We start from the raw sequence: 13789 nt of genomic DNA, 5'->3' as shown, positions 1-13789 counted from the left end.
CCTGGTGGTTTCTTTAGACCATAACCCTCTGCTAAATAATGGTTGGATCTATAGCACCTCATTAAATGCTTCACAAGAGATGGCTTAACAATTACTATTACTCCTTATTTATAAAATTTCAATCATTTATTCATTTGTATTTTCCAAAATGATTTTAATTCAGTTTAACACAGAAGTTGATTAATATTTCCATTTCTTAACTAAGTTTGAAATGTTGACTCAATAATATCCTTTGATTTCTAATTTATAGTTAAAATCACCAACGTAAAATAATAACTTTTTTTGTAGCTACAATTGTTACATTATTTATACCTATATATTTATTTGTTTTTGTTTTCAACTCAACCACTTAATCTCCAGATTAAAAATATTTATTTCTTAGTAGTTAATGGTTCTATTCAAATATAATCACTGCTATTAAGATATTTTAGCTAACATTGTTTGCTTTATAAAATTAATGCAATTCTTATTTTTATAGTAATTTTATTTTTCTATTGCTTACAATAATTTCATTAAATTTTAATGTTTTGCCTGGAACTGTGGAATGGAATACTATCATTTGCTTCATTTTAAAGCCTTTCTATATCCCATTAAATAGCATTTTCAAACCATTTTTATTCCTAAAATACCTCCTATTAATCAACTTTCTGTGAAATTTATCATATCACCTTTATTATCAGTGAGTTCTTATTGAAAGCAAAGTCTTTTATATGTTTACATTTTTTTACACACAAACTAGTAGTTAAAAGGGAAAAGGAAAACTGGGTTTCTTGGTTCTTAGAGGGCGCTACTGCCACAATATTATACACAGTGTCTGAGGCACATAGTTTTAAAAAAGCATAAAGAATACTTGATGTGAATATAATTAATATTTTCAAAACTTAATGAATAGAAAATTTCACCTTTGCACTGAATGTTACTCGGAGTTGTAACAACTGAATTGTAATACTAAGATAGAAGGGCTGCTGAAGGATACAATATTTTAATAGTGTTTTTAATTTTTTTGTATTCAGTAGTTAAATTTTTAATAAATATTGAACAGTACTAAACATTAATATATTAAAATATAGTACGTAGACTTATGAAATGTGCATTTAACAAAGGAAATCAGAGTGATTTTATTATATCTTTAAATAATAATGGCTTTGTGTGGTGATATCCCTGGGAAGCTCCAAACACTAATTCATTTTTTTCTGAGTACAAGAGAGTTATGCTATTTCTGTTATTAGTGCCAGTCTAGCTAAGCTCTTAAACTTCATTTCAGAGATGAGAATATCCCTCTCTTATTTAGCTTATGGTCTGATTGCCCATTCTTCCTATTCAACCTAATGAATCAGAAAATATTTAGAATGTGGTACTTAGGGAAGAGCTAGAAGGCATCAACATTGCTTTGAGTGAGTTAAAACAACCAGTAACAGGTAGGAGTAGAAAGGTGTTTAACCGTTCTAGAAAATAGCTGAGGATTTACAAGTAAAGTTTTTTCTTTCCTATTTGACCAAGGAATTTTAGTATTTGCAATGTATCCTTACTAAATCTTCAAAGTGTTCATCTGAGATATATTTGTGATCTGAAAAAACTGGAAACAAGCTAAATGCTCATCAAGAGAATGAAGGGGGCATTTGGGTGGCTCAGTTGATTAAGTGTCCGACTTTGGTTCAGGTCATAATTAAAGGTTTCCTGAGTTTGAGTCCCGCAGTGGGCTCTCTGCTGTCAGCACAGAGCCAGCTTCTGATCCTCTGTCCCGCTCCTTCTCTGCCCCTCCCCTCCTGGTTCTCTCTCTTTCTCTCTCAAAATAAATAAATAAACTTAATAAAGAAAGAGAAAGAGAATGAAGAAAATGATGGTATAGATTATTACTATGTGATTGTTTAAGTTATATCCAATAAAATTATTTAACAGTGTAATAAAATGGGTATTGGAATAAGTAATGTACTTTGTATGCAGATTTGATGTGGTTTTTTAAATTTACAACTCATTTTCTCCTAAGTACTGGAAAGAAATGACAAAGAAAATACAACAAAATTTTAACAGTAAATATCTTCAGGTTGGAAGTTTTTTTTTTTTTTTTCTTTTTTTTTCTTTCATATGGATATACAGTAAAGCCTTAAGTGAGCATAATTCATTCTGGAAACATTCACTTGAATTTCAAGAACCATTGGCTCAGTTGTGATCATGTGACATTCGGCATCACATACTACTCATATTGCAAGACTTCACTCATTTGCCAAGTTAAAATTCATTAGAAATGTTTGTTCGTCTTGAAGAACGTTCAGAGATCAAGACACTCACAATCCAAGGTTTTACTGTATTTTCCTTCATGTGTACATGTTCCCAAAATATTTTCTTTTAAAAAGAAAGGTGCCCTTTGGGGGCACCTGGGTGGTTCAGTTGGTTGAGTGTCCGACTCTGGCTCAGGTCATGATGTGGTGGTTGGTGAGTTTGAGCCCCACATGGGGCTTCCTGCTGTCAGCACAGAGCCGCTTCAGATCCTCTATCCCCTTCTGTCTCTGACCCTCCCCCACTCATGTTCTCTCAAAAATAAACAAAACATTTTTTTAAAAAGTCACCTTTAGGGGCGCCTGGGTGGCTCAGTCGGTTAAGCGTCCGACTTCGGCTCAGGTCATGATTTCACGGTCCGTGAGTTCGAGCCCCGCGTCGGGCTCTGGGCTGATGGCTCAGAGCCTGGAACCTGCTTCAGATTCTGTCTCCCTCTCTCTGACCCTCCCCCGTTCATGCTCTGTCTCTGTCTCAAAAATAAAATAAACGTTAAAAAAAATTTTTAAAGTCACCTTTAGATTCTTTCAGGAAGTACTTTGAGATTTAAGAATCAAATATTCGTGGGGCACCTGGGAGGCTCAGTGGGTTTGGCATCCGACTTGGGCTCATGTCCTGATCTTGCAGTTCTCGAGTTCAAGCCCCGTGTCCGACTCTGTGCTGACAGCTCAGAGCCTGGAGCCTGCTTCAGATCTATGTCTCCCTCTCTCTCTGCCCCCCCCACCCCCCGACTTGCACTCTGTCTCTCTCTGTCTCTCGAAAAGAAATAAATGTTAAAAAGGGTTAAAAAATATTTGAATATTCATATGATTATGACATTTATCTTTATTGAATGGTAGAGATATCACCACATATGCTTGATTGTCCTGTGGCAAGTGGATATCTGAAGATATTTCACAAGACAGTGTTTTTGAAGTTTTATGAATTCCATTGAAGGATTGTCACTGCCCTGGTAGACATAAGTTATACCTTCCTAAGTTATGGATGGTTTTCTAAAGAATAAATTCAGGGGCGCCTGGGTGGCACAGTCGGTTAAGCGTCCGGCTTCAGCCAGGTCACGATCTCACGGTCCGTGAGTTCGAGCCCCGCGTCAGGCTCTGGGCTGATGGCTCAGAGCCTGGAGCCTGTTTCCGATTCTATGTCTCCCTCTCTCTGCCCCTCCCCTGTTCATGCTCTGTCTCTCTCTGTCCCAAAAATAAATAAACGTTGAAAAAAAAATTTTTTTTTAAAAAAGAATAAATTCAGACTTTTGGGGGGGACATTCTTTTGATTTATTCACCTAAGAAGAGATGTTTAAATATATTAGTTTATTTCAATTCAGTTTTTTCCCTTTTTGTAGTCATAAATCTAAGCAGTTTTATACCAACTTTTTAAATGGAGAAATATTCAAGTACATTTAAATGAGTTAAAAAGTATTTGGAAAATAATTGTCTTCTTGTGCATGCTAAGAAATTAGCTATGCTCTTTGAATTTTGTAATATCCTCTAATGATGAATTCAAATATCTTCTTTTTTAAAAGTTTATTCCAACTCATGAACCGGGAGAAGTCAGATTCTTAACCAACTGAGCCACGTAGGTGCCCCAAATATCTTCTGCCTCAAGTTTTCTCTAGTCTTTTTTTGTCCAGAAATTACAACTTTAGTTTGTAAACCTTGCAGCATTTGCAAGGTTTTAACCTTATATTATAGAACTTATTTGAGTACTAGTTCTAGATTGTAGCAGATTATAACATTTAGGGCATGATATTTTTTTCTTACTCATTTTTGTATCCCTTTCATTTTTTCCCAGGTTCTTGAATATAGTATTATTAATATTGTTAGCTGCTTTTCTTGAATACCTGGGTATTTCTTGTTGAACTTGGTATTTTTTTTCTTCATTCTTTGTTCAATAGGAATATCTGAATAAATCTAAAATTTAAATTGGAAATTCAGGACCATGAAATCAAGAGGAGGATAGAATTTATTGTCCTGTTAATCTTGTCTGCTCCAAATTTTTTTTTCTCTAAAATAAACTTTAATGTTGTCTTTAATTCATAATTAATGTATCTTTTTTAGATCCAAGGGTAAAAATCGTCTTCAAATATAAGTAAAAGGCTTTAAGTACTCTAAACACATTCTTTATGATTTTATTTTATTATTTTTTTATTTTTTTATTTTAAAAAAAAAATTTTTTTTTTCAACGTTTATTTATTTTTGGGACAGAGAGAGACAGAGCATGAACGGGGGAGGGGCAGAGAGAGAGGGAGACACAGAATCGGAAACAGGCTCCAGGCTCCGAGCCATCAGCCCAGAGCCTGACGCGGGGCTCGAACTCACGGACCGTGAGATCGCGACCTGGCTGAAGTCGGACGCTTAACCGACTGCGCCACCCAGGCGCCCCTCTTTATGATTTTATAGAGCATTCACCGTCTTAGTGTGATATTTCCAGAAAGAAAATCTTACTCTTATGTTCCTCTTCTTATGGCAACTGTTTGAATTTTTGCTTCTTCTTCTTCTGAAATATATCGAATACCATCATATTTTTCGTAATTTTCTGGGACCAGAATGCCTCCATAATACATAAATAAAACAAATTATTTCTGATTTTTGTTGACTCTATATTTTTGAAAGACCAGAGTCCTGTTAGCCTTTTTGGGTATGGAAACCCACTAAAATACTGCTTTAATTTTAACTAAATAAAATTAAAAATTTGGTACTTCAATCTCACTGGCAACATTTTAAGTCCTCAAAAGTTGCAGAGTTATTCACTATCCTTTTGGATAGTGCAGGTATAGAATGTTTCCATCTTTACAGAAAGTTCTGTGGGGCAGCAGTGATTTATAGTTTATTACACAGTAGCCCTTCATAAACACTTAACAGTAGCTCCATTCAAACTTCTAGCTTAAAAATTAAGAGACAAGTTCTATATTTAATTTCATTTTCACCAAAAAAAATCATTTTTCTCTTGTTATTTCTTTTGTAGCTATAATAACATCTCCTATTGTTTTCCTGTTTTTTTTTCTTACAATGTAAGCATTTTTCCAGTGCCTCAGAGCTCCCTGATTTTTTCTCTTTATCAGTGGTTTTCAATAATTTGATTTGATGTGTCTGGGTGTAGTTTTCTTTCTTTGTGTTTACTCTGATTGGAGTCAGTGAGATTCTTGAATCTGTGGGATCATATACTTTTCATCAAATTTGGAAGATTTTTGGCTATTATTCTTTTGTACATTTTACCCCTGTGAGACTCCAAGTATATTATATTAAATAGCTCGATAGCATCATATGACTCGCTGAGGCCCTTATTTTCTCAATGTTTTATCTCTGTGACACACTTTGGATGTTCACTATTTCTACAACTTCAAATTCACAAATCCGTTCTTCTGCAGATTCTTATCACCTGTAATACCCACTAAGTGTGTTTGTGTGTGTGTGTGTGTGTGTGTGTGTGTGTGTGTGTGTATGTATACATACATTATTTATTTTAGATATAATCTTCATCTTTAGACATTCCCCTTGATTCTTTTTTTTTATATCGCTAATTTTTCTCCTAGTTATGGGTCATATTTTCTGATTTGTGAGATATTTAGAAATGTTTGATTGGATGCTGAAGATTTAGTATTTTATGTTGAGTGCATCTGAGTTTTATTTTTTTAAAGAAGTATTACACGTTGCTCTGGTAGACATTTAAATTGTTTTTCGTTTAGTTTGAACATCTTAAAATTGTTTTTAGGTTTTATTAGGGTGGTCCCAGAGTACTTTTCACTGTAGGGATCATTTATCCCCATCACTAAGGCCTAGCCCTTATGATGTCTCAACTTAATGCTCCAGAGGCCAGTTTGACACTGCACTGTTGCTGGTAGGAACTGCAATGATACTTATTCTTTTATGGGTCTGGAAATTCACAGCCTCCAATAACTTTTAGCCAACCTCATAGACACTCACCTTTTGCATGCATATTCTAGGAACCAGCATAGATTTAAAGGATCTCTAAGCCTGTTTCCGGAGTTGTCTGTCTTAGCTCTCTTCTTTCTAGAAATCTGCCTCAAAAATTCCTGCCTCCTCAGACTCCCTGAACTCTGATTTCTATTGCCTCAACCCAGTGAGATAGCTGTCTGTGTTTTCAATTGCACACACATGCACACATACACATGTATCTCAGCAACGATGACCTAAAATGTGTTTCTTTTCTCTGAGATGTCATGGCCCCTGCAGTAACTGTGGTTTAATGTCCAAAAACAGTTTGTTTCATCTATATTAGATTGGTTTTAGAGTCAGGAGTTAGAATCAGGAAGGTTAATTTATAATCTCCTGTTATTACATTATGTCTGAAAGTGGAAGTCCTTCTTTAATTGATTGAAGATTCATGTAATGAAGAAGTACAGCTAAATATTACACTATGAACGAAGACTTGATTTTGCAGAGAATGTTGAAATGTTAATATACAGCACAGTGACAAAGCTGTATCATTTTAAATACTGCTAGAAACAGACAAGTAATGTTTGTGTGAGAAGACAGACACATACAGATTTTAAGGTGATGAAGAGTCCATAGGTAGAATTACACGATTGGCAATTTGGAGTTGCAGTTTCGAGAGTCATTTACATAGAGTAAAAGGACAGAGTCAGAGAGAGCATGTGGATATTTACGGTGAGAAGTCGAGTACAGCTATGCATGCCGTCATCTTCAATTTGACCACTGGGCTCTGTCAGCCATGGGTCTGACCTAATCCCACAGTTCTTGAGTTTGCATTTTAACCAGCTTGTCCCTTGTCAGGAAATAAAACATCAACCATAGTAATTGTTTTTACTTGAAAGTAACTGATATTGCTAAAAGTATTGATCACATAAGAGCAAAAAGAAAATAATAGTATTGCTATGGATTGCATTATTGATGTTCACTTAGAGTGGTAAGAAAGATAACAATCTATAGATTCTGAAGCCCCCAAAATGGATATTTAGTTTGTTTTTCCTTCTCAATGTTATTAAAATACACTAAATTATATGAGAAAGCTAAACATTTATTTAAAATATATATGTACACCTTAATTTTTCTTTTTAAAAATTGATTCTCAAAGCGTTTGTCTTGAGGTATGTAACAGCTCATATTGCAAAATGGAAAAAAAATCATCAGCTTTCCTTCCTTTCAACCCTAACCTTGAATAATTCATAAAGCAACCACTTAAATCTAGCTAAACTGAAACAAAACAAGGCAGCAGCAATATAATCTTTGCTTTTAATGATGCCATACTCTTTTTATGTGAATAAATAAATGTTTATGAACTCAACCTTGATTTTAAAGAGATATATACAACATTGACTGTCCAATATTTAGTAAAATTTTAATAATCCAAGATAATTAACAACTTAATTTTAAACATTTTATGTTATTTGGTTGCTCTTGATCTCAGAAGTAACTGGCTTAAATGCATAGTCAGTTTTCAGACATGTTCAATTACATACCTTTAAGACTTCTACCATTTTAATGCTCAACTTAAAATGTCATTTGAAATTATAAAAAAATAAGATGGACTTATTGTTTTTATAGTTATAAGTTTTTAAAAGAAATTACTCCTATAAAAATATATCACTGATAAAGTTTATTAATAAGCTAATATTTAACAATGATCATCAGTATCCGAGATTGTAACCTTGTTGAAATTTTATTTTTACCACACTGACTTTTTAAAAATGTTAGTCACTTTAGAAGAAGATGCTTATCCAGAAAAGAAAGGAAGGGAGGGAGGGAGGGTAGGAAGGAGAGAGGAAGGAAGGAAAGAGGTGCTTAACAAATATTGTTGAATAAATGAATGAATGAATGAATAAATGTTTAAAACCTTAAAAAACTAAATCTGTAAGTGCTGGAATGCTTAGAAATAAAAGTTTCATTGAGTTTAATTAAGCACAATTAAATACTCTGCCAAGCTCAGAAAACAATTTTAGAAATACTGGCAGTCCTTAGGCAACATAGGAACCATTAGTTTAATGAATTAAAAATGAGTTTGAGAATACAAATTTCAACACAGATACCCAGTCCACTAATTTGCTGATCATTGATAAAAACTAGCCACATGTGCTGCCTTCTTTTTTGTTGTTGTTGTTTTTTAAAGCAACATATGATATTGGTTCAGTTAGAGAGAAGCTATGGAATTAACTCTGGTTAAATCCCTTACTTCTATAGTCATGTTTTTCTTATGTTGAAAGTTTAAATTAATTTTTAAACCCTTTTTCTCTTCTACAGCATTTAGTGCAAAGAATTGTTAGTTTCTGATAGAAGGGTTCTGATAATGAAATAGCCAATATATGTACCTTTCACAGAAAATGTAGAACTAAAAATGCATGTTCTCAGCAATAAAAGGCGGATTCTTCCTCAAACTTGCTTCTGAAAAAGTGGGAGACTTAAAACAAAAATGACAAACGGTTTAGTCATTATTCAGTCCTGAATTTGGAATAAATAAGTCAGGAATTTATTTATGACTATATGCTAAGAGTTAATAGTGTTTTCTTCCTGCATTTTATAATGCAATGTTCACTTTTTATATTACTAAATTTTCTTCTCAAGAAGACCAGTAATAATTAGGGATCTGAGGTTACCTGGTACACTATTGAAAAATTGTTAAAAACCAGTAGTATCCATTCAATCTAATTATTTTCCTCTTGATTGTTTTTGTTTGTTTGTTTAAGGATTAAAACAAGGTGAGCCAACCATGACTGGCAAAACACAGACCAGCAATGTCACCAATAAGAATGACCCCAAGTCCATCAACTCCCGTGTTTTCATCGGCAATCTAAATACAGCCATTGTCAAGAAAGTTGACATTGAAGCCATATTCTCAAAGTACGGAAAAATAGTTGGATGCTCAGTTCACAAAGGTTATGCGTTCGTACAGTACATGAGTGAGCGGCACGCGAGAGCTGCAGTGGCTGGAGAAAATGCCAGGATCATCGCCGGCCAGCCACTTGGTAAGTCACGCTCAGTTATGGTTCTCACATTAGTGCTCCAGTCTTTGCACATATCTGCCTATTTTTAGTTTTACTATTAAGCCAGCCCTGCCATAGTGTCTACCTCCTATTTAACCAATTATAATGTTTGCATATTTGTAATTTACATTACTTTCTTGTTTTCGTATTGTTTCACATGGTTCTTATTTTCTCTACAAAATATGATCAGTTCTGCTTTGCAGTACTTGTTGCCCCCACCAAGCCTAACAGGGCCAGGGAAATAAAAAATATGCATCATGTGTAACTTTATTTGACTTGAAATGGTTTCCATCTTCCAGGAAACACAATGCTAAGAAAAAAGTAACTCTGCTTTGTAGCCTTTGCTCTGAGGGCTAACATTTTCCTAATTTCCTGTTTTTATTGTTAGAGGAGTAGCAATAGAAAATAGCAAACAGAAGTCAATCTTGAGAACTGGGAAAGGAATATAAGCCAGTCTTTCTTATGTACTCTGGAATCCTGTACATCATGCCTGTTCAATCATGTGTAATAATCAGATATTTGTCTAAAGTCCAAGGAATACTACAGTTTTTTTTTTCAAAAGAAAGAATACAGTCTGAAGTAAAATGCAAATATTTAGGAGGAACTATATTGTAGTAAATATGCAGATTAAAAAATAAAAATTACACAATCTATTTTTCTACATGAGGAAAAAGCAGAATTAATACATCAGTGATCCCTTAGTGTATGTTTCTTACCCTGTCCAGATTCATATTTTAAATTGATTGCACAACATCTTCCCTCAGCTTTATATACCCAGAACAAAACTCATGATTGTTCACACCCTTAACTTCCTTCATTCCCAGGCTTCTCCATCAAGAGAAATGGAACCTTCACTTAATCCAATTTTGCAGACAAAAACTGAGGTGTCAGCTCTGATTCCTCTATCCTCCCCATACTCCAGATATAACGCATCATCATGTTTCATGCCTTTGATATATCCCAAACCCAGTTGCCTTTTAGATGGGTACTGATAGCCATCCATTCAGGCCACCATTATATCTCACCTGGACTACTGAAGTAACCACCTAACAGTCTGCCTCTTTCCACTCTGGTCAGTGTCCCTTTAAAATGTACATGTGATGATACTCTTAAAACCCTAATGCTTTTCCATCTTACCCAGGGTAAGATTTATATTCTTTACTCTACCTCCAATGCCTCACATCTTTAACTTCATCTCCTCCTCTCTGCCTTCTTGTACCACATCAGTAATGCTGATCTTGATATACCCCAAATGTTCCAAGATTGTTCCTGCCTCAGAGGCTTTGGAATTACTATTCCTTCTGCTCAAAAGATAGGTCTTTGCTAATAATTTATTGCTCCCTGCTTGATCTTGTGCTGTACTCAAATTTTCCTTCCCTGGAGAGGCTTTTCCTGACCAACCTAAAATAGGATAGTCTTCTGCCCTCTTGCCTACATGATCTGTTTCATTACTGTACTTTATATTTTTTTCACAGCCCTCATCGGTATCTGGGATTACATAATTTATCATGTACCTCTCTCAGGTCCACAGACCTAAAGATGAAGGCGCATATAAAAGAAACAAGCTAAAAGCATAGACAAATCAAGTTAGAAGAGTGTTAAGAACATTGTATTATCAAGTCACATAATTATAGTTATGAAAAATATTGGGGAGGGCAAGAAATTCAATAAAACAAGAGTGAAGTCTGAGGTAATAATCTTGAAGGGAAAAAAGGATTTTTACATAAGTGCTTGCTATAGACTCACTTATAATGAGTAACCACAAAGAATAGAATTTTTATACCTTTCTCTAATTCATTTTTTAATATTTTAAAGAAAGGTAAGGCTTTACAAAAGACATTGGTAAGTTTTTCATTTGTTCCTTTGTATTTTCCTTAATGTCTCCATTCCACTTCTTACCTTGAAGTGGGAATTTCCTGACCATTTTTGTTTTCCTAAGTTGAATTTTTTTTAACGTTTATTCCTTTTTGAGAGACAGAGCTGAGTGCGGAGGGGCACAGAGAGAGAGGGAGACACAGACTCCAAAGTAGGCTTCAGGCTCTGAGCTGTCAGCACAGAGCCCCAGCCGGGATCGAACCCACCTGAGCTGAAGTCAGAGGCTTTAATCAACTGAGCCAGCCAGGCACCCTCTAATTTGAAATTCTTATTTCAGGGCCTCATTCGAGCAAATGTCAAAGAAATGCTCATTTATTGTCTGTATCCTGACTGTTATGAAGCTAGTACATACTTGTAGAAATGTACTTAATTATTATTTAAAAAAATTAATTATCACTATAAGGTCAATTAAAAGTTCAATTCACCAGGGAGCCTGGGTGGCTTAGTCAGTTAAGTGTCTGATTCTTGATTTTGGCTGAGGTCAGGATCTCCCAGTTGTGAGATCAGGCGTGTTTGGCTCCATGCTGGTCATTGAACCTGCTTAAGATTTTCTCTCTCCCTTTCCCTTTGCCCCTCCTCTTCCCCCCCCTCCTCCCGAATCATGCACTCACACTCTCTCTCTCTCTCAAAAAAAAAAAAAAATCCTATTCACTTACTAATGAACAATAGCTAATTTTTCAGAGTCCTGTTTTTTTTTCCCCCACTGCCCAGTTGATTACTCTCCTTTTGAGAAGAATGCAATGGAGGAAGAGAACATCAATACTAAAAATTGTGTGCCTTGCTTAGAAAACCCAAAGAAAAAAAATGATGACACCAAATCACTATGCTTTGAGAGGCACAGAATTAAATTGTACTTCTAATAAGATATCATTTCTCATTTCTAATCATTTGTCTCAGATCCTCTCTTTGTTGTGTCCTCAGGTTAAACTCTGGAGCATATATCTTGATCAGCCATAATCACCTTTTCTGCCTGAATCCAAGTTAAAGACTTTCTTCCTTCAGTTGAAATCTGGTCTTTCACTATTTGTGTCTAAGCTGAATGTCTTTTTATACAAAGCAAAGGCTTTATAATAGCTAGTAACTGCTTTTCAGGTCAAATGTCTGAATTTCCCCCACCTTTTCTTGAACCATATTGCTAGAAATTCAGGCAGGTTTTCCAGTTGTTCCCTATAGGGAGCTGGTTCCCCAGTCAAGTCCTGAAGAAGACTCTGAGTTTTCCAGAAGGTATATCCATTATATATACCTTTAAATATTAAACCTTTAAATATTTACCTTTAATATTTTACCTTTAAATATTGTACCTTTGTTTTTTTGTGACAAGGGAAAACAGGCTTAGTAAATCACCTGCTCCTTGAATTTTTGGACTCTCAAATAAACCCTTTATGATTATAGCCCCCACCAAGCCCTACGAGCACTTAATTTGAAGTGAATTGATTATGGATTAAATAATAGACCACTGTCATATGAAATTGATATTAGCTTCATGTACCCACAACTTGTCTAAGCATTCTTTTTTCTTTTAGAGTAAGAAGAAAATTCATAGTAATGAAGCCTTGCTGGGCTAGTATGTTACCTTTATTACTTTATTTGATAGCAACACATATTTAAATACCTTCTTCTAGAGAGAAGCAATTTTTTCATATCACTACATGTTTAAATATCTTTATGTACAAATTAGAGATTAAACATCAGTAGTACCAGGAAAAATTAAACATTTTGTAGAATATGTGAATTTATAGTTCTATGGAAGTTATAAGGGTGTCCTTAAACTGACAATAAGCTATGAATATGATGAAATCCAGCATTTACTAAATGTAAATATTAATGGCTGTTTTGACATGAAAAGATTCTAACTTGGAAAGTAGTAGGCTGAATTGTCTTTTACTGAGAAAATAATCCATCAGCAGTTTGACAGACGGATTAGGGTGACATAAAATTAGAAATGGAACATGTGCTAGGAGCCTGCTGAAGGAGTTCAGGTTTCAAATTATGGAAATGAAGAAGGAAAAATGAGGAAAGGTAGGTAGGATCAATAAGACTAAATAACTAGTTGGTACAGTGAGTGAGACAGAGACAATGAGAGATAGAAGAATCAAGAATGATTCCCAATTTATGGGTTGAGTTTTCTATTGGATAGTCTTGGAGATCACTAGGAAGATGGATAATGATTTCTTAAGGGAAAAAGTTTTTTGTGTAAGACAGTGAGTGCAGGAATGAATAGATGTATTAAGGTTAATGGGCATGCTTGAAGATATGGAAGCCTATGTATACAGTACCTGTACATTGGATACACAAGTCCAAGTTGACAGGAGAGATTTGGACTGAGTAGAGATTTGTATGTCACCAGTATAAATGGTGTTGAAGCTATAGAAATGGGTAAGCTGACTCAAGGAAAATGTATAGAGTAAAGAATATTGGCTGAAGGTGGATCTGTGGAGAAATATGCCCTCTGAAAATCTAAAGCTAATCCACTTTCTACACAGCTGTTTCATCCCCCAGCTCTATGCTATAGTTAACCCTGGCCTATCTAAACTTCCTAGAGTGGATGACTGCTTTCTTAGCTGTAGAGTCCTCAAGTCACCTCCATTCAATGCTACTGATTTGCAAACTTCGAAGGCCATGTGTGCAAATACTTTTATTGATTCTAATATTTAAAAATATCATTTATGAGAGCTTAAGCATCTT

General features: G+C 34.8%; 1 protein-coding gene across 8 annotated transcripts in view; it reads left to right on the top strand.

Annotated features, from left to right (window-relative positions):
• RALYL (RALY RNA binding protein like) overlaps nucleotides 1–13789 on the top strand; it is a 712252-nt gene that overhangs the window by 315374 nt on the left and 383089 nt on the right. For all 8 annotated transcript variants that reach the window (XM_086695612.1, XM_086695606.1, XM_086695607.1 and 5 more), the window contains one exon: nucleotides 8933–9211. In XM_086695612.1, the coding sequence (XP_086551738.1) occupies nucleotides 8956–9211 (256 nt within the window). In that variant the 5' untranslated portion in view covers nucleotides 8933–8955. The remainder of the gene's footprint in view (nucleotides 1–8932; nucleotides 9212–13789) is intronic.

The sequence above is a fragment of the Puma concolor genome, chromosome F2, assembly GCF_028749965.1.
Source record: "Puma concolor isolate L17-30 chromosome F2, mPumCon1.1.hap2, whole genome shotgun sequence".
Lineage (NCBI taxonomy): Eukaryota > Metazoa > Chordata > Mammalia > Carnivora > Felidae > Puma > Puma concolor.
Note: the sequence above shows the minus strand (reverse complement) of the source record. Positions and strands in the feature narration are given on the sequence as shown.